The following is a 23,191-nucleotide window of genomic DNA, read 5'->3' as shown; positions in this document are numbered from 1 at the left end:
ATTAGCCACGGCCTTTCTATATTCTAGATTATTTACCTAAAATGCCTATGTCTGCTGCCCAGCTGGTAGTGTTGCAGGTTTTCTGCCCTCCTCTGTTCAACACACTGGAACAAGAGAAATTGCACCTACTGTGTCCAGTAAGGGCTCTCTGTAATTACATCCACCACTTTGGCTAGTGGTGTAAGTCGAAGAAGCTGCTGGTCACAGTAGAGGTGATGCTGTGTTGTAGCAGCGCATCTCTAATTGGATAGTGTAAGCAATCTCTTTCGCTTATGAGATGTGCAGTCTCGCTATGCCTCTGGGCATAAGGGTTCATTCCACTACAGGGGTCACCTTCTCGAAGGCTTTGTCCAAAGCGGTACCCTTATAGGATGTGTGTGCTGTGGCGAGGTGGTCTACGCCACTGAGGATGTCGCTCTGCCTTCCTTCTCAGCTGAGGACACTGCTCAGCCTCCCTGTTCAGCTGAAGACATTTTGCCCAGAGAGCCAGGACCACCAGAGGAGGGGAGTGTGTTCTGTCTTTGGGGGAGGTGGGGCGGGTTTCTGTCACGATTTCCCCAAGAGCTAGTGCTTTAGCATGCAGCATGTCTGGAAACCGAAAAGGGAGCTTTTGTTTACTTTCCACACATGCATTTGTTATGGTTTGTTATGGTTTATGTTATGATTTATGTCCTCTCTCCGCCCCTGTATTGTCATTGGTTGTTTCCCGTATGTGTCATCATTAGTCTCAGCTGTTTTGTGTTCACCCTTGATTATGTTTGTCATTTAAACTCCTTGTGGCTCTTTGCACTTCGTGAAGTATTACGTGAGTTTTCCACATACCAAGCGTTTGTTTCTTGGTTCATGTGTTATTGTTTTGATCTTGTTCTCGCCCTCATTCTTGATTCCTGTTTTGCCTCGTTTATGCCCGTTTGCTGATCGCATGAATGCCGAATGCCTTTTTATTGTCACTATACACATGTACAATGAAATTAAGAGCCACTCCTTTTTTTTGTTCCGTGCCAACATGTACATAGAATAAACAAGAAGAATAAACAGATAAATAAGATAAATAAACAGATAAATAAACAAGATAAATAAACAAGATAAACAAGATATTGGGGCGGATGGGGGAGGTACTATGAAATGCACAGTTTTGAGACACTATATACATATGCTGTGAACTCAGTACATGTATACAGTATGTCAGCAGGCTCTCGACGGACAAGCGGTAGAAGATCAGCAGCAGATTGGAGTCCAGATTGTACTTCCTGAGAACCCTCAGGAAGTGTAGCCGCGTTTGAGCTTTCTTGATAACCGCTGTGATGTTGTCCGTCCAGGAGATGTCTGCAGAGATAAGGACGCCAAGAAACCGGAAGGTGTGGGCCCTCTCCACACACTCACCATTAATGAAAAGGGGGGCCAGCTCAGTGTTGTGCTTCCTGAAGTCTACAGTGAGTTCCTTGGTTTTCTTGGTGTTTAGAGCCAGATTGTTCTTTGAACACCAGGCTGCCAAGTTTAGGACCTCCTCTCTGTAGGCTACCTCATCTCCTTTTGAGATGAGTCCGACCACTGTTGTGTCGTCAGCAAACTTGATGATAAGATTATTGTTGTGGACTGGACTACAGTCATATGTGTAGAGACAGTACAGGAGGGGGCTCAACACACAGCCCTGTGGAGAACCTGTGCTCAACGTGCGAGTGGAGGAGAGGTGGGGTCCGAGTCTCACTGTCTGAGACCAGTTGGTGAGAAAGTCCTTTATCCAGGCACATGTGAGGCGGGGGAGGCCAAGGGTGACCGATTTGGTGATGAGAATGTCCGGAATTATTGTATTAAAAGCCGAACTGTAATCCACAAAAAGCATCCGGACGTAGCTCTGTTGCTGCTCTTAGATGTCTCAACACGTAGTGGACAGCTATGGCGATAGCATCCTCTGTGGATCTGCTTGCGTGATAAGCAAACTGATAAGGATCGAAGTCTGGGGGGAGGTAGTCCTTGATGTGCTGAAGAACCAAGCTTTCAAAGCACTTCATGATAACTGGAGTGAGGGCCACAGGACGATAATCATTCAGGCTAGTGGTGGGCGACTTCTTTGGCACTGGGATGATTATGGCTGATTTTAGGCAGGGCGGGATGACTGCTTGGGCCAGGGAGAGGTTGAAGATTCTGGTAAAGATGTGGGCAAGCTGGTGGGCACATGATCTGAGCACCTTACCAGGTACACCGTCTGGGCCAGCAGCTTTCCTGGGGTTCACTGCCAGAAACATCCGTCTAACATCGTGTTCTCTCACAGTAAGTAGAGTGGTGCAGGAACCAGGAGGGGATGGAGGCAGGGTTGGACTGGTACGGGGGCCAGATGAGGGTGGAGGTGAGGCTGGAGCAGATGAGTGCTGTTGTTGTGATGTTTCAAAGTGAGCAAAGAAGCAATTTAGCTCTTCTGCCAGCATCGCACTCAGGTCTCCTGTTGTCGCATCGCGGCCTCTGTAGTTCGTGATGTTCTGTATGCCCTGCCACATCTCCCGTTTATTTTTGCTGGATAGGTGGGGCTCTATGCTCCTCTTATAGACCGCCTGAGCTTCCTTAATACCACCTTTCAGGTTGGCACGAGCGGCTCTGTACAGAGCTCTATTACCAGACCTGAAGGCAGCGTCACGGGCTTTGAGTAGTGTGCGGAGCCATCCTAACCTCCATTATGCTTAATTATGCTTATTATGCTATAGTTATGACTAAATACATTATAAGCACACATCTGGGTTTGTTTGTTTTCTTGGCCTTTTAAAAAAAATCTATTTTTTTAACAAAACATTAAAAAGAGTGTTATTTTTCTATTCATTTTGACAGGGTTTTGTTTAAGCATTTTGGTTTCTGGCGTTTCTTCTTGATATACTATATTGTATTTTTTTTTTTTTTTAAACATTTAAAAAAAAATAATATCTATCCTTACGTGTCTTCTTCAATAAACATATTATGATAGGTAAAATATTAGTATAAAATAATTGTACCAGAAATAATCCCACCAAAATTTCTAAACATTGAAATGCATCAATCTTTAATGAAACTCTTAAATAAAATGAATGGAAAATTAATACTTTAAGGGAGTCTTTAATCTTATCCACAAAGGGCCGGAGTGGCTGCAGGCTTTCATTTCAACCATGCCCGGAGTCACACTTGATTCCATTTGTTTAATCAGTTCATCTTGGTCCAATCAACTACCAGGTGTGCCTCCTATTGGGCTAGAATGAAAACCTGCAGCCACATCGGACCCTTTGATTAGTTCTACAGTAAAATTCACAAAATATGGACCTACTGAGTTTAATGGACACTGAATTAATTGGCCTTTTGCAGTTATCCATGAACTGGAAGTGCATAAAAAGAATTCTTCAGAGAGCTGGTTGTCTAATTAGTTGTCACATATATAACTGATTTAGGAGTAGGCAATGTTCAAGTATTTAGGCACATCTGTTTCTACTGCTTACACCACTTCTATTGAACTGAATATACATTTACATCTCTGTAAATCTATGTACATTGTCACTAACTTGTGCAGGTCCTCTTATCTTCATTGAGTGCATAGCCTGTATTGCAGTCACAGTTGAAAGACCCAGGAGAACTGATACAGATTTGCTCACAGTCATGCTTCTCCTCCACACACAAATCAATACCTAAAATCAAAGGTAAGCATATAAAAGCACATAGATAAAGACTCTCATGACATTAAACATTCTGTTTAAATTTACTACAAATAATTTTTCAGTTTTGCATAGGCACAACCCCCAGCAGCTGTGTTCTGTAGTACACACCTTTACAGGTCTTGCCATCATCTTGGAGTGTGTAACCTGGCAAGCAGAGACACTGATAGGAGTCAGAAGAACTCTCACAGATATGATCACACCCATGATCAGACTCAACGCAAAGATCAATTTCTGAAAAATATAAATCACACTTAAATACTCAGACAGAATCATTTAAATTAAATTAGAGATCATTTAGTTATCATTTCACCTCAGATTAACCTATGGGCAAAAAAAAGTAAACTTAATGTTTAATTATTTTTTTTTAAAAAGTAAAAAGAAAATATGCATACATAAAATACTGTACTTGAACATTATAATTTCAATATTTAAATTTTACTTTCAAATCAACCGTAACATTTACTGCCTTTGTGTAATAGCTCAGCTGCTAATGTCAATTTAATCAATTAAATAAATGTCACGTCACAGCGAACCAGCAACTACAATTCCCAGAATGCAACGTGAACTACAAACATGGCCGACGAGGACTACACTTCCCATACACACACACGCGCACCTTCTCCCAAGTTCTGATCACGGACACCTGCACCCAATCATACACACACACAGTATTTAAGTGACGGTTAAAGCATTACTAGCTTATGCAGTATACGCTCAGCAGCCTCGTCTCTGTCGTGAACCAAGCCTTAGTTTCAATATTCGCTAACCTGGTTTTGATATTTGCATTGTTTGTTGACTACGATTATTATCTGCCTAAGTCTAGTACTGCCTGTTTGCCTGATCGTCTGACCTCTGCCTGCCTTCCTACCTGCAAAATCAGGTTAACGAATACGGAAACTAAGGCATGGTTCACGACAGAGACGAGGCTGCTGAGTGTATACTTCGCAAGCTAGTAATGCTTTAACCATCACTTAAATACGCTGTGTGTGCGTGTGTGTGTGTGTGTGTGTGTGTGTGTGTGTGATTGGGTTCAGGTGTCCGTGATCAGAACCCAGGAGAAGGTGAGCGTGTGTGTATATGGGAAGTGTAGCCCTCGTAGGCCATGTTTGTAGTTTATGTTGCGTTCTGTGAATTGTAGTTGCTGATTCGCTGCGACGTGACAATAAATGAGTTAAGACTCTAATTGCCTAAGTCTGACGTATAAGGCAAAGAAAAAGCTGAATTTCTTATTCAGCAGACTTAAACACTATTTTCCAGTGAAACCTGCTAGAGCCCAAGTGTCAAACACAAGACCTATGGGTCAAATAATCTGCCTCGCCTTGTGAAACAAGGCTTGTACACTACTACTCAACATTTTCACACTATCTAGGATTCACACCAGTCCCATACAATAGTTCTGTACTGGTTATAATCAACACATCTGCAGTGTTTGGTGCAAGAAAAGATTCAGAAATGCAGGTCTTTAGTGTGATTCAGTGATTGACGCCAAATCCCAAAATTAATCACAAAGTGTAGAGACCTAGAAAAAATGTTGGGAATTTTTTTATGAAATGTGAAGACAAGAAATATGGGATAGTAAGGACATGTAAGTATGTGCTTAGCACAGATAAGCAGTTCTTTTTATATGTCTACTTTAATGTTATATATGTGATATTTGGAAAAAATGATATATATTTAAATTAGGGATGCGCTGAATGTTTGGCAACCGAAATTATTCGGCCGAAAATAGCAAAAAAAGCACTTTCGGTGTTCGATCAAATAAGTGAAAAGAATAATTCTGACCAAACAATGACAAGTGAGACGCGTGAATTTCACGACCTCCACTTCCGCAATGCGCTTGGAACGATGAGCAGGCACGCGCATGCTCTACAGATGTTGACAACCGTGACATTGTCTACTGTGGACACGTGCGTTTGTTTTGTTTCTGTTCCGGAGTATTCTGTCAAGTTGCGAGACGTAAGGGAGTAGAGTACGGAAGCAGGTAAAGACGTATTTATTTAAGGGAACATGACATTAACAACGTATCTAACTATCCTATATCTACTATAATACTCCGCAAAGTGTACAGGGATGCGAGCGGTATATATCCCCAATATAATCAGACGTATAGAACCGAACAGAACCATTTTTTGCACTCGTCAGTGCACATTTTAATGCACTTTTTGTTGTAGGCTACAGTGTGTTCCATTCTTTCAGCAGTCAGTTATAGACCTAACATCGGCTATTCAAGGGGGGCTCAAAGCTAACCACATCAAAATATTTTTATTTTATTCATTTATTTATTTAAAGTTATGTTGGAAGCCTATGCCTGCTGGAATGAAAAAAAAATGTTCAGTTTTAAATAAATATTTTGAAATTGTAGTTTTTGTAATTGATTTTTTTCTTTGAAAAGCAAGACAAAATAGTAAAAAGCACATTTTGACTATTTAATTTATGCAATGGTGAAAAAAATGGCAAAATAAATGGAAACCCCCCACCAAAAAAAGGTGTTCGGTTTTGGCCTTTCATCTTTCGGCCAAGCTTTTCATTATATTTAGTTTCGGCTTCGGCCAAGAATTTTCATTTCAGTGCATCCCTAATTTAAATACCTTTAATCAGATTAATTAATGGTATCACATAGCCCTCATAGTACATACACTAGTACAGTTTGTCTTAGCCCTTCTTTTCCCTAGAAACGTACTGTGTTGTATTCTAATTTCAGAGCATAAGTTATTGGTATTAATTGATAGAATGTTACAAAATGAATAGCATAGTTTATGGCCCTTCAAGTGCTCACAAAAATGCCAAGGTGGTCCTGGCAGAATTTGTGAGTGACACCCCTGCGCTAGAGGAGATTCAGTATGTGTTTACTGTAGCAGAAGTATGAGAAAAATTAATTTACTGCAAAGCTTGTCTTGGAACTGGAGCCCAAACTGGTGAATGAGATCGAAGGTCTCCACTAGGAAAATATGGTCTTCAAAAGGTGGTGATGCCATTGCTCTCAGGGATGTCAGGTCAGCTCTGGCTACTCCCACAGCATAGATCTCGATCCCAGACTCTCGAGCAGCCGCAGCTACCTCAGCAACACGGTCCTGAGGCCGCCCATCAGTGACAATCAGCGCTACATGAGGCACATTGGGCCGAGCCCCCTCCTCAGCAGAGAATGCCACATTCATGGCATAACGGATAGCCAGGCCAGTCATGGTACCCTGTGCCAATGGAATGATCTCTTTGATGGCTTTGATCTTTTCCTCATGAGTAATTAACTGTTTCAGGGAAAAGACATTCTGCACTTGACTAGAGTACTGAACAACACCCACACGGGTGACATTGGGGCTGATGTCCATCTCATTGATAATGTCGATCATAAACTTGCGCATCATCTCAAATTCGTGTGGCCGAACACTGCGTGAGCCATCAATTATGAAGACAAGGTCAACCGGGCCAGACTTACACTTTTCTTTTTCTGCTGTATAACCAGAAAAGTATGATCAGGGAGGTATACAAAGAAACAAAAAGAGACATGCACAGCATATTTAGACAAACATGAGGCAGAAATAAACAGTAGACAGTGGAAGTTGCAAACAATGTTGACCTGGCTAAACATAAACAAATTAACTGTCATGTATAACCTTTAAGTAATGTCCACTAGACGAAACTAGAAACAATATAGGAGTTTTAACATGGAAAATAAATATTATCTAATTACTTCCAGCAATAAAGAACCTATTAGCAGTATGTGTAGATAGCCCAACAGCCCCAGTCAAGCTTTATCCAGATTTCTGTTAAAGTGCTTACCAGTGTCACAAACTATATTGTATAAAACTTTATGCATTTTAAATAAATTAGATCTTAGAGTTTTGATGTATTTTATTTAGAATTACCTGCTTTTGGCCTCGCTTCCATGATGTTCACTAAAGCCAGCAGTGTACCAACACAAACAAACAAATGTTTCATTCTAGACACTTGATGCTCAGGCTTGCTGTGTATTCAATCTGCCCTGATGTCTGTAAGGGGTCAAGAGAAAGAAAGTGAGAGTTCTAGGTCAGAGCACAAGGCATATATTTTAGGAACAGCTGCTCATTCCAACCTGGACAAACAGATTGCCTGCAGCAACATGTAGAAGTTCCAACCAGATGTTGGTAACACAGAAATTATTCAACTCATTCAAACTTGCATGTTTACAGGGTGTTGGTTCAAATACGGTGCAAGGTAATTACAGGAAAATTACAATATCTGCACAGCTGAGCTTGTAAAAGGCATGCTGCATGTAATATGAGACTACAAACATGGTTCTTTTTGGAGGGTCTGGGAAGGGACATCACTGTGAAGCATGGCATTCTTTGTACAATTATCATATAGGAGGCTATTAATGGGAAACATTAAAGGCTAAAGCAAAGCTGTGAATATACTCCTCATCAGCAGATGACTCAAACTAGAAGTAGAAAGTAAGTGTGAAATGTACATTTAAACTTGTCAAGCACTCTACATCAGTCATTTACAGTCCTTGGGACCTTCTGCCGTGCTCTTTCTCCTACTTTATATAAACAGAGTTCTGAGGTAAAATGTTGTGTAACTGTTTGATTTGCGCTCCCTTTAGGACTCGACTGAACCACAGTGGGGTTTTTTTTCAGCATCACCAGACCTTTTTCCATTATGTCTGACTGATACAAAGAGCCTCTGTGTGTGTGTGTGTGTGTGTGTGTGCGCGTGTGCGTGTGTGCGAGCGTGTGTGTGCATGCGTGTGTGTGAGTGCATGTGTGTGCACTTCATGTCTAGATATCATCCATGAGTAGTTAAAACAATAGTTCTCTCAAAAATGAAAATTCTGTTATCAATTACTCATCCTCATGTCATTCCAAACCCATAAGACTTTCATTCAACTTCAGAGCATAAATTAAGACATTTTTAATGAAACCTGGGAGATTTATGTCTCTCCTTCTACAGTCCAGGTAACCAAAACTTTCAAGCTCCAAAAAGTTCATAAAGACATCGGAAAAGAAATCCATCTTCCTCCAGACATTTTTTTGTCCACTGTCACGTCAACACAACGTGCAACACAATGTTCTCTCATGAATGCGTGTCGGAGATATATGCAAAAGTGAACATATTTTGTGAATACACAATTAATTTTAGTTTTTTTTCTGCACACAAAGCATTCGTATCGCTTCATAAAATTGGGATTAAACCACTTGAGTCACATGGATTACTTTTACAATGCCTTTATGAACTTTTTGGAGCTTGAAAGTTTTGGATACTTGGACTGTAAATGGAGAGACAGAAATCTCCCAGGTTTCATTAAAAATGTCTTCATTTATGCTCCAAAAATTAAGGAAAGTCTTATGGGTTTGGAACAACATGAGAGTGAGAAATTTATGACAGAATTTTAATTTTTGGGTGAACTATTCTTTTAAAGAGTTACTGAGGCACTCTCAGACATTCTACTCATAATACCACATATTATAATGAAGTTGTAGTTATTATTATTAAATATTGAAAGATTACTAAGGTGCAGTTGGATTACTGTTGGAATATCATGTAACCATGCAGGAATTTTTTTTATATATTAATGTCAAAATTTCTTTCAGTTTTATCTTATGATACTAAATAGATGATCTAAATTGAAAGTGCCGATGGATCTTGACAGATTTTGCTGTCTGTTTTTTCCCCTCTTTTTCATTAGGATATTACAAAGAGAGTAATACCACACTACAGTGCTTTTTATGAGCAGCCATAATTTGCAGCTTTACCTTCCCTAACACGAATCAGTTTCAGTATAACCACTTCCTGGTTCATCGTTTCTCTGGAAAATCTTGCTAGAATTTTCTATGCAGTGTCACAAGACATACATGTTTCAGTCCTAATTGCATACATTTACATAAATTTCTTGCACAGTTTATAGTTAGTTAGTTAGATAGTGTTAGAATATTGGAAGTGGAAGTGTAATTACATTTCAATCAGATTTGCATTTTGCAGTCACAAGATCTAAAATATGTTGGTCCTGCTGGGGTAACCCTTATTGTTTCATGTAGACCTCTTTAGGAAGCTAATAAAAAAAAAAACTTTGAATTATCCATAGAAGTCTTGAGAGATGTGTAGTTTTATTAACTCCTGCCCTGGTCAGGCTGAATAAAATTAATAACAACACGTCCCTGAATGGAGTTTTATTAACTCCTGCCCTGGTCAGGCTGAATAAAATTAATAACAACACATCCCTGAATGTACTTATATCCTATAAATCAACATTGTTCTAACAGAGTGTATAGTTAAAACAGCCATATAAAAACAACACAGGTGCTCGTATAGAAACAAAATTTCCATCTGCGCATCTTAGAAGATGCAGGTTAAGAAACTCACAACAAAAGGAAAAGGAAAAGTAATGGCCCAAGTCAACCCATTCTACTCCTTTGGGAATAAAAGTGATTACATAACTTCTACTTCAATGTTATATTTCATGCAGAGTTAAATTAGAGTTCATTTGTACACCTTCTCTAAGAAAGGTGTTTGTTACAATTATTATGAATATGAAAATACTTATTTGTGATAAGTCTGCTACTTCATTTTTCCTTTCCCTCTACTTGGAAAGTTATGTCTTACTAATAAAACCCAAATTTATAGCTTAATATATAAATAAACTCAAAGCAAAATAATTCTTTATTCAGATGATATCCATGATTATACTCTATGGATCTCAGTCTATGTATTTACTTGTTTCAGCTACTATTTGCAAAGCAAATTGGGGGCATGAGAACTACACATCTGAGTGCAGGTTGTTATCTCACAAAACAAATGTACACAGGGGTTGACACACACCACTGGGAGTTCAACACCAATGCCACAACAGCAGGCAATGAAGACACTTATAGTAGAGGTCTGATAAGTTTACCATCTACGCACTGCAGATAGATCAGAAAAATGGGTGCAATTAAGTGCAGAATTGTGAACAGTGGAGTATAACGCAGGGCAAAAGAACACTAGAAGATACAGGAAGGACTGAAAGACATGCAGGAACAAAATGAAGCTCAGAGAGAAGTTGGTGAGTGACAGCATTCCACGGCTGCGCTGCTATCTTTCACAGAAAATTCACTCTTTATATAGGCATGAATTTCCCAAAAGGGTCAAAGCCATTTTAATATAGAAAAAAAGTATAATTTTGAAAATGTTTTGTTTTGGTGTTAAATTCATATTAAAATGCATGATCAAACTCAGATTATAAATTATAAATGGTTATGGTTAAGGTGGGGGACAAAGTAAGCAGTCTCAAGTTTTCTTATGACTTACTAAGAAATACAACTTATTGCTTTTACTTGCTACAATTCCAACATATTTCTTATGAGATTAGGGTGTAAAACATTTTTAATTATTATTATTATTTTATCAATATTAATACTATTATGTTTGTAAACTTTAGCCAGTATTTTACAGTTTATACACCTACTCCTTTTTCTAACAAAAAAAGCCCAAAATAACCACTAATACTTGTCCAGAGAACCTGGATTTAACTTCCTGTTTACTGATATTCTCAACATACACCAACATAACTTTCAGGACTTCTAATAAACAAAATTACTTTTGTTGAATTTCATACTAGTGAAGTTCTAAGGAAAGTTATGAACACATAACCCTGCTCTTAACTCTAAACTGTTCAGAACTTTTCATACAAGACCAAGTTGAAGGGGCTTTTCACTGTTAATAAACAATTGTATGAAGTGAAGGAGATTAAAATGAATGAATATTAATTCACAGAACTAAGTGAAAGTACTCTTTCTATATGTATGACCATGTGTACATCAAGCCATGAGGAATCTCTAAAAGAGAAACACACACATTCTGCTCAGCTCAACTTGGGGCACTGTCAAAAGAAAAGGGGATCTCACCACCGAAGAGGGTCTCAACAGAGAATTAGAGAGCAGTGCTTCTATTACTTAGGGTTGACTGACAGCTTCATAATATCCCTGGGTTAAGGAACAGCAACTTCTTGTTAGAGGGTAATTGGAAGCAGATGTGGGACTCTGCTACTGTTACTGACATATATTAGCTTAAGCAGACTCTCAGAAGAAACAGTCCCTGTTTTTCCGTGTGTGACTTTCACTACGTTTGAACAAAACAACCTTTTTACATGTAACCTCAGGTACATAATGTTTCACTTAGACAATTCCTTTCAGCTTCTCAGTCAGTATAAGTGTCAGTCTTCGACTATGGTAGTATTTTAAGTACGATAAAATATAACATTTAAATAAAAAAAAATATTCTGAAATATTTCATAAAACGCGTTCCAAGAGCAGCGACCATGTCATGTAAAAGGACACGAGATTTTTGGTAACAGAACTGAGTAAAAATGCATCCATCTCCCGCTTTGAAACCTTGTGTAAAAAAAATAAATAAAATAAAATAAAATAAAATAAAAAAAAATAATAAAGAAAGAAATTTACATGAGATTGACCAATATACATTTTGAACAGTGAAATATGTGTTATTAGGTTCGGTGTTGAAAAAATATAAATTAAATATATATATAAAAAAAATACATAAATTTAATTAAATTTTAAAGCGTTAATACAGGCAAATGTCTCCCATTCGGTGGAATGTCTCATATGCTGTTAACTGATTTAATCCAATGCTAGCGTGCTGTGGGCGCGAGGGAAGAGCAGAATTCGCGGCCGTTCTACATGATTCATACAACATTATAAAATGTTTACAATTTGGGTTTAATTTGGTTTTAAATATTAGCGACGATTACAAACGAGCCAAAAGATTAACCGATTTACAAAACTTGTTGATTTACAAAAATCCCCTCCCAACATTCACTTGTTTATTATAATGTACATAATACATTATACATTAATACCTTATACAAAAATAAAATAAAAATGTTCATTTTCAGGCCTGCAGAATGAGCATTCTGTGGTCTCCTCTCACGTGTACAGAGCTGAAGCATCAGCCCTTACTCACCTTGGCGAAGTACTGGGAAGAGATGAGCCGGCCAGAAGGGACAGGTAGACTAACCTCTCTCTCTCTCTCTCTCTCTCTCTCTCTCTCTCTCTCTCTCTCTCTCTCTCTCTCTCAGGGTCCTAAGGCGACCGGATAGTTTTCCCTCTTCTCCAAAATGAACCGAACAATGACTGGAAACAATTAAGAGACTTCTCATTAAGCTATACTAGTATTTAGAGTGCAGTTATGATCTGTAACAAAGACACAGAATGAATTTGCAAGACATTGATTTGGGATTAAATGTGTGGAGCAGGTTATGTGGACCCACCCCCTCTGAAACTTAAACGTAAAACATACCGGCAATTTTATCATCAGCTAAAGGGGGCAGTGTCTATAAACCAACAGTCTGAACAAAGCAATACAGATTGTTTATCTTAGTTTTAGTTGAAAACGTCATAAGAAGAAATTGAATACACAAACTAACAAACAGACAGAAAGAAATATAAGGGCAATCTGAAAAGGTCTTAATTAATCCACACTGTTAAACTAACATTCACCAGCTACTAAGAATACTAAGGATTATTAATGTTATTTAATAGCAATAGCTTTCATTTCTTTATTAATGTTTATGTTGTTTATTAAAATGGAATTAAAACATTAGCAAGCTACCAAAAATCAATACCAGTCTTTCAGAAATAATATGCAAATATTTAAAGCGTTAGGACTGTGTGTGTGTGTGTGTGTGTGTGTGTGTGTGTGTGTGTGTGTGTGTGTGTGTTGAGAGAGAGAGAGAGCCACAGAGTCATCATAAGGATGTCTACTAATAAATGTAAAATATAATAAAATGCAAATATATATATATATATATATATATATATATATATATATATATATATATATATATATATATATATATATATATATATATATATAAGTAAACTGGAAATGCACTTGAATCTGGTATTTTAAATTATATAAAGGTCTGTGTTAATTTAATAGCATTAAAAAAAAAAATACGGCATTTCGCAGACACCCTTATTCAGAGCAACTTACATTTATCTATTTTGTTTTATACAACTGAGCAGATGAGGGTTAGGGCTAATGGACCCAGCAGTGACAGCTTGGTGGTGAGGGGATTTGAACTCACAACCTTCCAATCACACATCCAATGTCCACTGAGCTACCACTGCCCAAAAGTAGCAGAAACTTTAGGTGTGGCCAAATGAACAATTTGGTACATTCCTGAAAAGAAGAAATGCACTGGCATGCTCAGCAACACCAAAATGTACTATTATACAAACAACACATGACTGACCAGGTTTAATATCAATGAGCAATTTTCAATAAAAAAAAAAAACAACACAAAGTGGGGGAAAAAGACCCAGACTGATGAGAAAAAGCATTAATACTTTCTATGTTTTTAAACTGCAAGAAGAAAACTAAATTTCAGGTCAGAACAGTACCCATCTTGCACCCATCTCGGTGGCAAAATTTTTAAATGGTCTTTCAGTAAACAGAATTCTTTGTTAACAGTTTTCTTTATCTTCATTTGTGCTAATCATGGTTTATGAATGCACTGCCAGAGTTTTCATTTATTCTTACAAACTTTTTGTTCATGCTGTGCAATTTTATGTTCACCATTCTGGCACCAATCTCACATTTGGGCGGGCTTAACAGCGATTTACTCTCATTGGCTAGTGAGATTTGGAATGGCAGCTCAAGTGTCCAGCTGAGGAGGAGGAGGAGGACATTGATGACACCGCTGCCACTGTGTGCCATTCCTGAGATCTCATCTTAGAGAAAAATAGTCATATGAGACTACCCAAACCTCAAATATTCATTATGAACTAATATACTAACTAAACAAGTAAGTAATTTCCACTACAAAGTGCAAACAATATAACTATACAGAGAACCGCATCCAGAACGCTCTCCAAAATTCGTGACATTGAAGTCTCTACTTCTTTTTCAGGGAGCTGTTGATCCAAATCTCACTAGCCAATGATGATTTAAAAATTTAAACGTTTTGGCTGAGATTATCTTTTAAGATAAATATATTGTATGTAACTGGTGTTGTGGTTATTAGGGCATTGCCTATAGTCTGTGTTTATTCAAAAAAAAAAAAATCTATATTGCTTTGTTCACATTTATTTTAAAGTTCCAATCATTACAGCAAGTTTCTTGTATTAATAGAATCTTTTGGTGATTCATTTTGGTGATTCATCTTTTGGTGATTCAAAGTGCGATTACACTGTGCCTTAAAGTCAATGCCTTTTAATGTTCAAAAATCAATTATTGATTTTCTCTCAGTGTTTTTTATGAGTCTGTTTTTAATATGGTTTGAAGAGTGAACAGATGTTCTGTTGTTCTGTGGTTCTGTAAGAAGGAAATTTGAGTTTGATTTATTTCTTTGTGTTTTGTATTTTGTGTGTATTTTTGATTAAATTCTCCACATAATTATATTACAGACTACTAACCTTCTAGCACAGATTTGTATTTTTATTTGGTCTTTAGTTTCTATATGGCAGGTATTATCAGTGTGTCCATCTCAGTTAGGTTGTTATTTACTGATATTTGTTCTAATATATTTCACTGGTTAATGTTTGTTGTTGTTTGGATTCAGGAATTTCATATATTGGCATTTTGTACTGAAACACATTATTTCTTTGTTTTATTTAATGACTTTCAATATTTCTCACATTATAGTTTCACAGATTTTGAAATTGATTTTTCAATTTTTGTTTATTGGTCATGGACATGCATATATTTGGTCCACAGTGTCTCTGTGTTTGCGGTTGTAAAGGTTTTTGAGCTGTTCTGATTTTGGACATTTTCTGAATTTGTTGCTGAAGATTTCAAAAACTCTTCGACAACAAATTCAGAAAATGTGCAAACTTGAAGATTATTGAAAACTATTATTGAAGATTATTGGAAACCCTTTGGATGTTGCTGTAGCTGAATTCAAATAAGGTGAACAAATGTACAAATATATAAAAAATAAATAAATAAATAATCAATAAAATAAATAAATAAATAAATAAATGTAGCATTCTCAAAATCTCAAATTTCTCAAATGAAATTAACTATGGTGGTTCACCGGAGCTTGAATTAAATTTTAACGACACCCCCCCCCCCCCCCCCCTTTTTTTCACATTTGGGATTAACCCTATTTTTACAAATGCTGTAACTTTGGAAACATTTATTTTTTCAGATGTTAAAAATTTCACAGTTTTCCCAGGCCACCACAATTACCAGAACTATGTTCTCTTTTTGTCAGTCTTGCTGAGATTTGAGAAGATGGCTAGCCTGTGGTATACAGCACAGTATGTTGCAAAAAAAAAAAAAAAATGATATTGTAGCAAAATATCTTAAACTGTCAAGTGTATCTAGTATTTCCTATTACAAGATTACAACAAACCAAATGTAAGAATCCTAAAATGTATTTTTAAACAGTTGTACTAATTCCAGGCTTGAAATAATCTTGTTCTATTGGCAGATCATTTTTGCTAATTTTAAGCATTTATTTCTAGAAAAAAGCTAAATAATCTGCCAATAGACCAAGAAAATGCAAAGTTTGAAATGAATAAAAATAGTCTATAAATAGGATTAATAATGTTATATTTGTTTAACTGAAAGCTTATTATAGGAAATACTAGATAATTCTAACTATATTCAAGATATTTTCATTTGCTAAGATGTCATTTTTTCGTTGTGTATATTCTGTAATTTGCAGGTGGTTAGATTAATATGTGGAGAAAGCTTCTTATTGCTGATTTTAGCTTTGGCAGTGCTGCTGTGGTTGGTAAAGATTCAGCATTTGGTGATGTCCATGGGTTCCAGACTTCTGACAGTCATTAATTACCCCCATGTTAAACTAATCCTGTGTGAGTGCACTCTGTATTTTTTAGGTAGTTGATTCGTTCTTGAGTCCAGTCATCAAACACTGCGAACTTCCCGAAAAATCTTCCCATTGGAATCTTCCCAATACCACAAATGGAATGATTATGTACCATTTCTTCAAACACAGTTTGATAATGTCATTCTCCCTAAACTGAAACTAAAAATAAAATTTTAGCTCTTGTCCAGTTGCAGCATTTCTTTTGCTTTGTTGGTGCCATATCATATTAGTGAACACTGAGGTGCAGCACCATGTTAGGGATAACGTGCGGGGCTGCTGTGATGGATTGTCAGCATGTAAATGACCAAAACAAGCCCATCTCTGCAATTTTTACAGAAATCGATTTTCCCATACGAATTGATGATAAATATCACAGACATCTGTAGTAACAATTAATTTACAGCCATATGTCCTGAAAACTAATCCAGTCTGAATAGGGCTTTTGTTACCAGAAGGACTATACTTGTTGGCAGCAGAGTTCTATGTGTTATTTTATTTCTAAAACTAAAATAAATTATTGAAATCACAAATAGTACACAAAATCTTTAAACAAAATTGGCCCAAAACTGTGAGCTAGCAAATAGAAATTATTATAATTAAGGGTAGCTCACTAACACTGTAATAAGCTACTATCCTTAGATGTGATCCATGTGTATCTCTAGATCATATGATTAGTGACAGAAAAGTGCTCCCCTTTTATGACCGCAAATAAAAGCTAACCAACAGTCAGTAACTTACTGGCTAATTGTGTGTGTGTGTGTGTGTGTGTGAGTGTGAGTGTGTGTGTTTGTGTGTGTGTGTGTGTGTGTGTGTGTGTGCACTCAAAGATCACTGGGTGCAATCAATGCCCTGCAGATGGTATTTCTAGGTAGTTAATATTGCTCTTGGAATACGGAAATGACGTTCCAATGGCCATGATGCATGGTATCTTCCACTTTTAACCACTTCAATTTGCTGTCCATATTATTAATGTTGGTACTATATGGACACTCAGGTGCAAGTCTTGCAGCCTTATTGGACCAACTCTTCAGTGAGTTTATAATGTCATTGTTATATATGATGTCAGTGAGATAATATAATGTCAATATTTGACTATACGATAAAAGTATAATGCGATTTAAAAAACACGTGAACTCAAAAAACATGCTTAGTTTAGCTCTTTTGTTAAATATTTACTGCAGCACATTCCATATTTTATAGATAGTATTATAAATATGCTTAGACCAGAACAGTTTACTACAATTTACGAAAATTGTCTACATCCATAGGGTGGATCAGAGTTTTGCTTTAATGCCAAGAATAAGCAGAGACTCGGTGACACAGTACCTTCGATACAGACCTGATCAATCAGTGCTCATTCTCCATGCCAGAGTTGCTCAGAAGTCCTATGGAAATGAGAAACGGTAAGAATGTCTTATATAAGACAATGAAGAATAAGACATGCTTCATTCAGTTCTCCCAATTTTAACTGTGTAAAATTTCATTATGGACCTAGAGACCTAAATTGGCTGTCTAGCTTAGATTTTATGATGCTACTTTATTTTTCAGTGGAGTTTTATATGTGATATCCTCAGAGTAATATTTACATTTAGTGTGAACTCTCAGTTAAATATTACAAGTCAGGATTCATTCTTAAACACCTCATTTACTAGATGGCATGTAACATTGTATAGGATTAGGTTTTAGTGAGTAGTAACCAAAGTAAAGGAAAGCAAAAAAAGATAAACATTCATGTAAGGTACACTGCAAAAGATGATATCTTAGCAAATGAAAACATCTTGAATATAGTCCCTGTGGAAGTGGGGGCATTCTCGAACGATGGTTTGAGAATGGAGGGCGGAGCCGGAGAGTGGTAAGGAATGTACACCTTGCTCAGTGTTGCGGTGAGGAGATGTGTGCATAAAAAGGAGAGAGACAAGCACAAAGACAGAGAGAGAGAGAGAGAGAGAGAGAGAGAGAGAGAGAGAGAGAGAGAGAGAGAGCATCCAGCAGCAAGCCATATGTGTGCGCGTGTGTGTGTGTGTGTGTGTGTGTGCACTGTAAAACTGGATAAGTTCATTTAACTAAAAAATTTCATGAAACTAATTTAGTTTCTTTAAGCCAAATACACGTAAATATAACAAAATGTAACTCAAACTTTGTAAATAAATTTTTGTTATTTTGTATTTGGCTTAAAGACATTGATTGATCAACTTTAAAATTTTGAGGTAATTAGTTTCCTCACATTTTTTTGAGTTAAATTAATTTATATGGTTTTACTGTGTGTGTGTGTGTGTGTGTGTGTGTGTGTGTGTGTGTGTGTGTGTGTGTGTGTGTGTGTGTGTGTGTGTGTGTGTGTGTGTGTGTGTGTGTGTGTGGGTGTGTGTGTGTGTACAATAAGCTGAACGTGAAAGAGAGAATAAAGCTCCCTTTTGAGTTGTTCCAAGCATGCCTCCAGCTTACTTATTACAAATACAGAGTGTAACACTTGTGAAGAAACCCGGAATCTGAAGAAAACACTGTCACATTTTTATCTAGTATTTCCTATTACAAGATTACAACAAACCAAATATAAGATTACTAAAATCTATTTCTAGACATTTTACTCATTTCAAGCTTGAAATCGTTTCATTCTATTGGCAGATAATTTAGCTAATTGTAAGCATTTATTTCTAGAAAGAAGCACAATTATCTGGCAATAAAACAAGACCATTCCAAGCTTGAAAAGAGTAAAATAATAAAATAGAAGGAAATACTAGATAAATCTGATATTTGCACTTGCTAAGATGTCATTTTTATTGCAATGTATGCATATTTTTAAGTCCAAGAAAGTATATAATTTTGGTGTTTAGCAATTTTGTGTCTGGGCAAACAGATTTTTCTGTCCTCCTCCTTGTGTGTACCTCTGTGGAGCTGGATGGAATCTCAGACAAGAACATTTTGAAGGTTTGTGAGTCAGTCATTTCTTTGGTTTAATCATCATTACTTTATTAATACTTAGATCGTGACTGAAATACCTTGAGAAAAACTGTATTATAAGCCCTAGAATGATTGTACATGATTACATAACTCTGACCTTTCTCACAAACATCAGGTCTTGGTGAGTCTAGTTGTCGTGTGTGGGGGTATATGGGTCTGGATGGCTCCCCTGGGACACAAGCAGACAACTTCAAGCTGAGCTTTGAAGAACAAACAGAAAGAAGGGTACAACAATACTTCAGACCCAAGTCGAAAGATATAAATTGACATACATTGAACTGGAACTCCAGCTAGGAAAATACAGTGGATATAAAAGTCTACACACCCCTGTTAAAATGGCAGCTTTTTGTGAAGTAAAATAATGAAATTCTTTTGTGAAGTAAAAGAATAAGATAAATCATGTCAGATCTTTTCCCACATTTAATGTGAAATTGCAAAGTATACAAATGAATTGAAAACAATCAGAAACTTTTCAGGGAAAAAAGTAATAAATAAATAACTAAATAAATAAGTAGAAAACTTGCAATAAATTAGTTGCATAAGTGTGCAGACCATAAACTAATACTTTGTTGAAGCACCTTTTGATTTTATTACACCATTCATACTTTTGGTGTAAGAGTCTATCAGGGCAGCACATCATGTCTTGGCAATATTTTCCCATTCTTTCTTGAAAAAACGTTCTAGATCCATCAAATTGTAAGAGCACCTCCATCCCACTTCAGGTTACCCCAGGTTTTAGTTGGATTCAGGTTTGGGCTCTGGCTAGGTCACTCAAAATCATTGAGCTTCTTTTGGTTAGGCCATTCCTTTGTTGACATGGATGTATGCTTTGGGTCACTGTCATGCTAATCATACGCCTGAAGGTTTTGCACTAAAACTGACTGATATTTGTATCTATTCATGATTCCCTCCAGCTTGATAAAAGCCCCAGTTCTGGTTGAAGAAAAGCAGCCCTAAAGCATGGTGCATGATGCCACCTCCATACTTCACCTTGGGTATGGTTTTCTCTTGGTGGTGTGCTTTTTTTTTTTTTTTTTTTTTTAAACACAACACATTTTGCCAGATGCTTTGGGGTGATTTAATTGAGCTTGGATGTTTTTTGTGAAAAAGGGCTTCTGTCTAGCCACCCTACCCCACAGCCCTGAAATGTGAAGAATATGAAAGATTGTTATAATATGCAGAGAGTATTCAATACTTTCAGTAGTATATTTCTGCATCTCCTTACATGTAGCGGTAGGTCTTTTGGCAGCCTCCCTGGTCATTTTTTTTTGTCTTGTCCTTTTGTATGTTTTGGAGGGACCTCCTGTTCTTGTTGATGTCATCGTGGTACAGTACCCCTTTTTCTCCACATGTTGATGATGGCCTTCACAGTGTTCCATGGTATACGGAAAATATGGAAATGTTTTGGAAATTATTTTATACCCCTTTTCTGATTGATACCTTTTTACAGAGAGATCCCGTACATGCTTTGTAATCTCTTTGTGGACCATGGTTTCAGGAGTCAGATGAAACTAAGGAGTATCCTACAGAAACAGCTGGTCTTCATTTGTGGTTATTCAGAATAATTTAATTGATGACATGTATGATAATTACTTTTGAACATGAGATTTAATTAATTGATTCATTCTGAACACAGCCAAATCCCCAATTATAAAAGGGCGTGTAGACTTATGCAACCAGGTTATTGTAACTTTTTTTTAAAATATACTATTCCACTTTTCCCCTAAAAATGTTTCTGATTGTTTTTCACTTAATTTTTATACATTTTAATTTCACAGTGAGGGTAGAAAAAGTTCTGATATGATTTGTCTCGGTTTCATTTTTTACATCACAAAAACCTGCCATTTTAACAGGGATGTGTAGACTTTTTATATCCGTTGTACCTGCAATAAAGGAACAGCTATATTGAAGGAACTAGTTCGAACTAGTTCACCTCTTTAAATCCATTTCTTTAACTTTTTATTGTGTTTGCATTTCACTGATGTTCCTTCATAGCTGTTAATTGAAATGTTTATCCAATATTTAACCAAACAGCTCCTAAAGGCAACCCATTTACTTTTATTGACTGATGATGCACTCTGCCAATGTGTTAATTATACTTTGCTTCAATGAAGATTCACTTTCTGTCTCATAATTTTAGGCATCTAGTTTTTGTGTACCAACCTATTCTTCATCATATTTTACCATATTTGACCTTTTTCAAATACCATATCCCTCAGAAGAGTAAAATATTTACCATTTACTGAGTGTACAGTGCCAAACCATCTAGGAAATCAGGAAAGGTTCGACTAATATTTAACTTGTGTTTCCTGAAACAAATTGGGATTGCGATTCAAATAGAGACTCCATTTTTGTTCTGTGCTTGTTCCTGTCTAACTGTGTCTCCATTCTCAATATGCCTTATTATTTAGGGTTATGGCATTATTCTGATTGTATGGTGCCTTGATTCATAATGCTAGTGAAAAATATATCCTTTCTATTTTAGTAAATATTCAGTTCACTATTCCAGGACTACCCTGCATAGGCCTGTTATATTTTAATGAATGAATGAACTAATTAATTTACTTGAAGGAAATGTATATTGCTTAGCTGATGTTTTCCTCAATAAAATTTTCTCTTTTTTTTTTTTCTTAAATTATATTTTTAGATGTTTGCCTGTGCCAAAACCCTGTATATCTCGGATACAGATAAGCGGAAACACTTCCGTTTGCTACTTCATCTGTTTCACAGTGGAGGGCAGGAGATCGGCTCTTTCCAAAGTGGACTTATTAAAGTAATCTCCAAACCATCACAGAAAAGACAATCCATGAAGAACGCAGATTGTGAGTCAGTTTGTGAGTGTGTGCTAGATTGTTTCAAATGGTGACTGAGATTAGACTCAGACAACATCTACAATGGTGTGGAATTGAGAACAGTTGGAATCTAAGAAAGTTTCAAATACAACGATTCACATAATTAATGGGAAATTGCTACTACTTATTGGAAAGGTTTTTTGCAGGAAGATAGAAAATGACATTTTAATGGATTAATTGTTTTATTCATCGGCATGCTCTTAATTGAATCTACCAAATTATATTCGTTTAGATTTTTCAGTTTAGAGATTTTCTTCTCTGCCATTGATAACAACTGGTTGAATGAACACTTTAACTGGGATTTCAGGACTACCATCATAGCAGGCCTGGCCTGCCTATTAATATCGTATTTTCTCACATTTGTTTACATTGTTTACATTTCCAAAAAGCAATAATTTCAACCTCACTGTTACTGGAGAAGGATATATCTTTCTGATAATTAACAGTAAATAACTTAAGTTAAAATGACCAGCAGATTTTATCATTAGTTCATTAATTTCATAACCTAAGCAAAACATTTTACTATTTCAAATACTCTTACAACTGATTGAGCCTGGCAGCTCCATAAAGTATAACTTTTTTGGAACTTAAATATTTATGTAATAATTGGTGTTTTTCCCCGCGATGAACTGGCATCTTATCCAAGGCTCCAGATCCACCACAACCCTGATAAGGATAAAGTGGTTATGAAAGTGAGTGAGTGAGTGATTGGTGTTTTGCCCACACACTGTTTAATTATTACCGCCCATGAACGCTTGTCTTATCTTATTTATTCCTATCTACATAATGCTTACTTGTCTATATACTATGTGAATATTACTGCAACTCCTAGTCCTAGGACCATGTTCAATAAAGAGCCACTGTAGAACCCTATTCAGCACCCAAAGAAGTGAAGCGTTTGA

General features: G+C 36.7%; 2 protein-coding genes across 3 annotated transcripts in view; one reads left to right on the top strand and one right to left on the bottom strand.

Moving 5' to 3' along the window:
• Nucleotides 1-13,403, bottom strand: part of matn4 (matrilin 4) — a 27,204-nt gene extending 13,801 nt beyond the window's left edge. The window contains exons 1-5 of the mRNA XM_017479162.3: nucleotides 12,603-13,403; nucleotides 7,535-7,657; nucleotides 6,553-7,119; nucleotides 3,780-3,902; nucleotides 3,519-3,641 (exon numbers count right to left, since the gene is read on the bottom strand). Of these exons, the coding sequence (XP_017334651.1) occupies nucleotides 3,519-3,641; nucleotides 3,780-3,902; nucleotides 6,553-7,119; nucleotides 7,535-7,607 (886 nt within the window). The 5' untranslated portion in view covers nucleotides 7,608-7,657; nucleotides 12,603-13,403. The remainder of the gene's footprint in view (nucleotides 1-3,518; nucleotides 3,642-3,779; nucleotides 3,903-6,552; nucleotides 7,120-7,534; nucleotides 7,658-12,602) is intronic.
• rbpjl (recombination signal binding protein for immunoglobulin kappa J region-like) overlaps nucleotides 10,478-23,191 on the top strand; it is a 25,169-nt gene continuing 12,455 nt past the window's right edge. The window contains exons 1-6 of one of the 2 annotated variants that reach the window (XM_053683600.1): nucleotides 10,478-10,686; nucleotides 12,535-12,646; nucleotides 17,748-17,882; nucleotides 19,334-19,404; nucleotides 19,553-19,662; nucleotides 22,085-22,271. In XM_053683600.1, the coding sequence (XP_053539575.1) occupies nucleotides 10,653-10,686; nucleotides 12,535-12,646; nucleotides 17,748-17,882; nucleotides 19,334-19,404; nucleotides 19,553-19,662; nucleotides 22,085-22,271 (649 nt within the window). In that variant the 5' untranslated portion in view covers nucleotides 10,478-10,652. The remainder of the gene's footprint in view (nucleotides 10,687-12,534; nucleotides 12,647-17,747; nucleotides 17,883-19,333; nucleotides 19,405-19,552; nucleotides 19,663-22,084; nucleotides 22,272-23,191) is intronic. The other variant, XM_017479167.3, reaches the window with a different exon arrangement.

The sequence above is a fragment of the Ictalurus punctatus genome, chromosome 11 (assembly GCF_001660625.3).
Source record: "Ictalurus punctatus breed USDA103 chromosome 11, Coco_2.0, whole genome shotgun sequence".
NCBI lineage: Eukaryota > Metazoa > Chordata > Actinopteri > Siluriformes > Ictaluridae > Ictalurus > Ictalurus punctatus.
The sequence above is the reverse complement of the archived record's forward strand: the minus strand, read 5'-3'. Positions and strand labels throughout refer to the sequence as shown.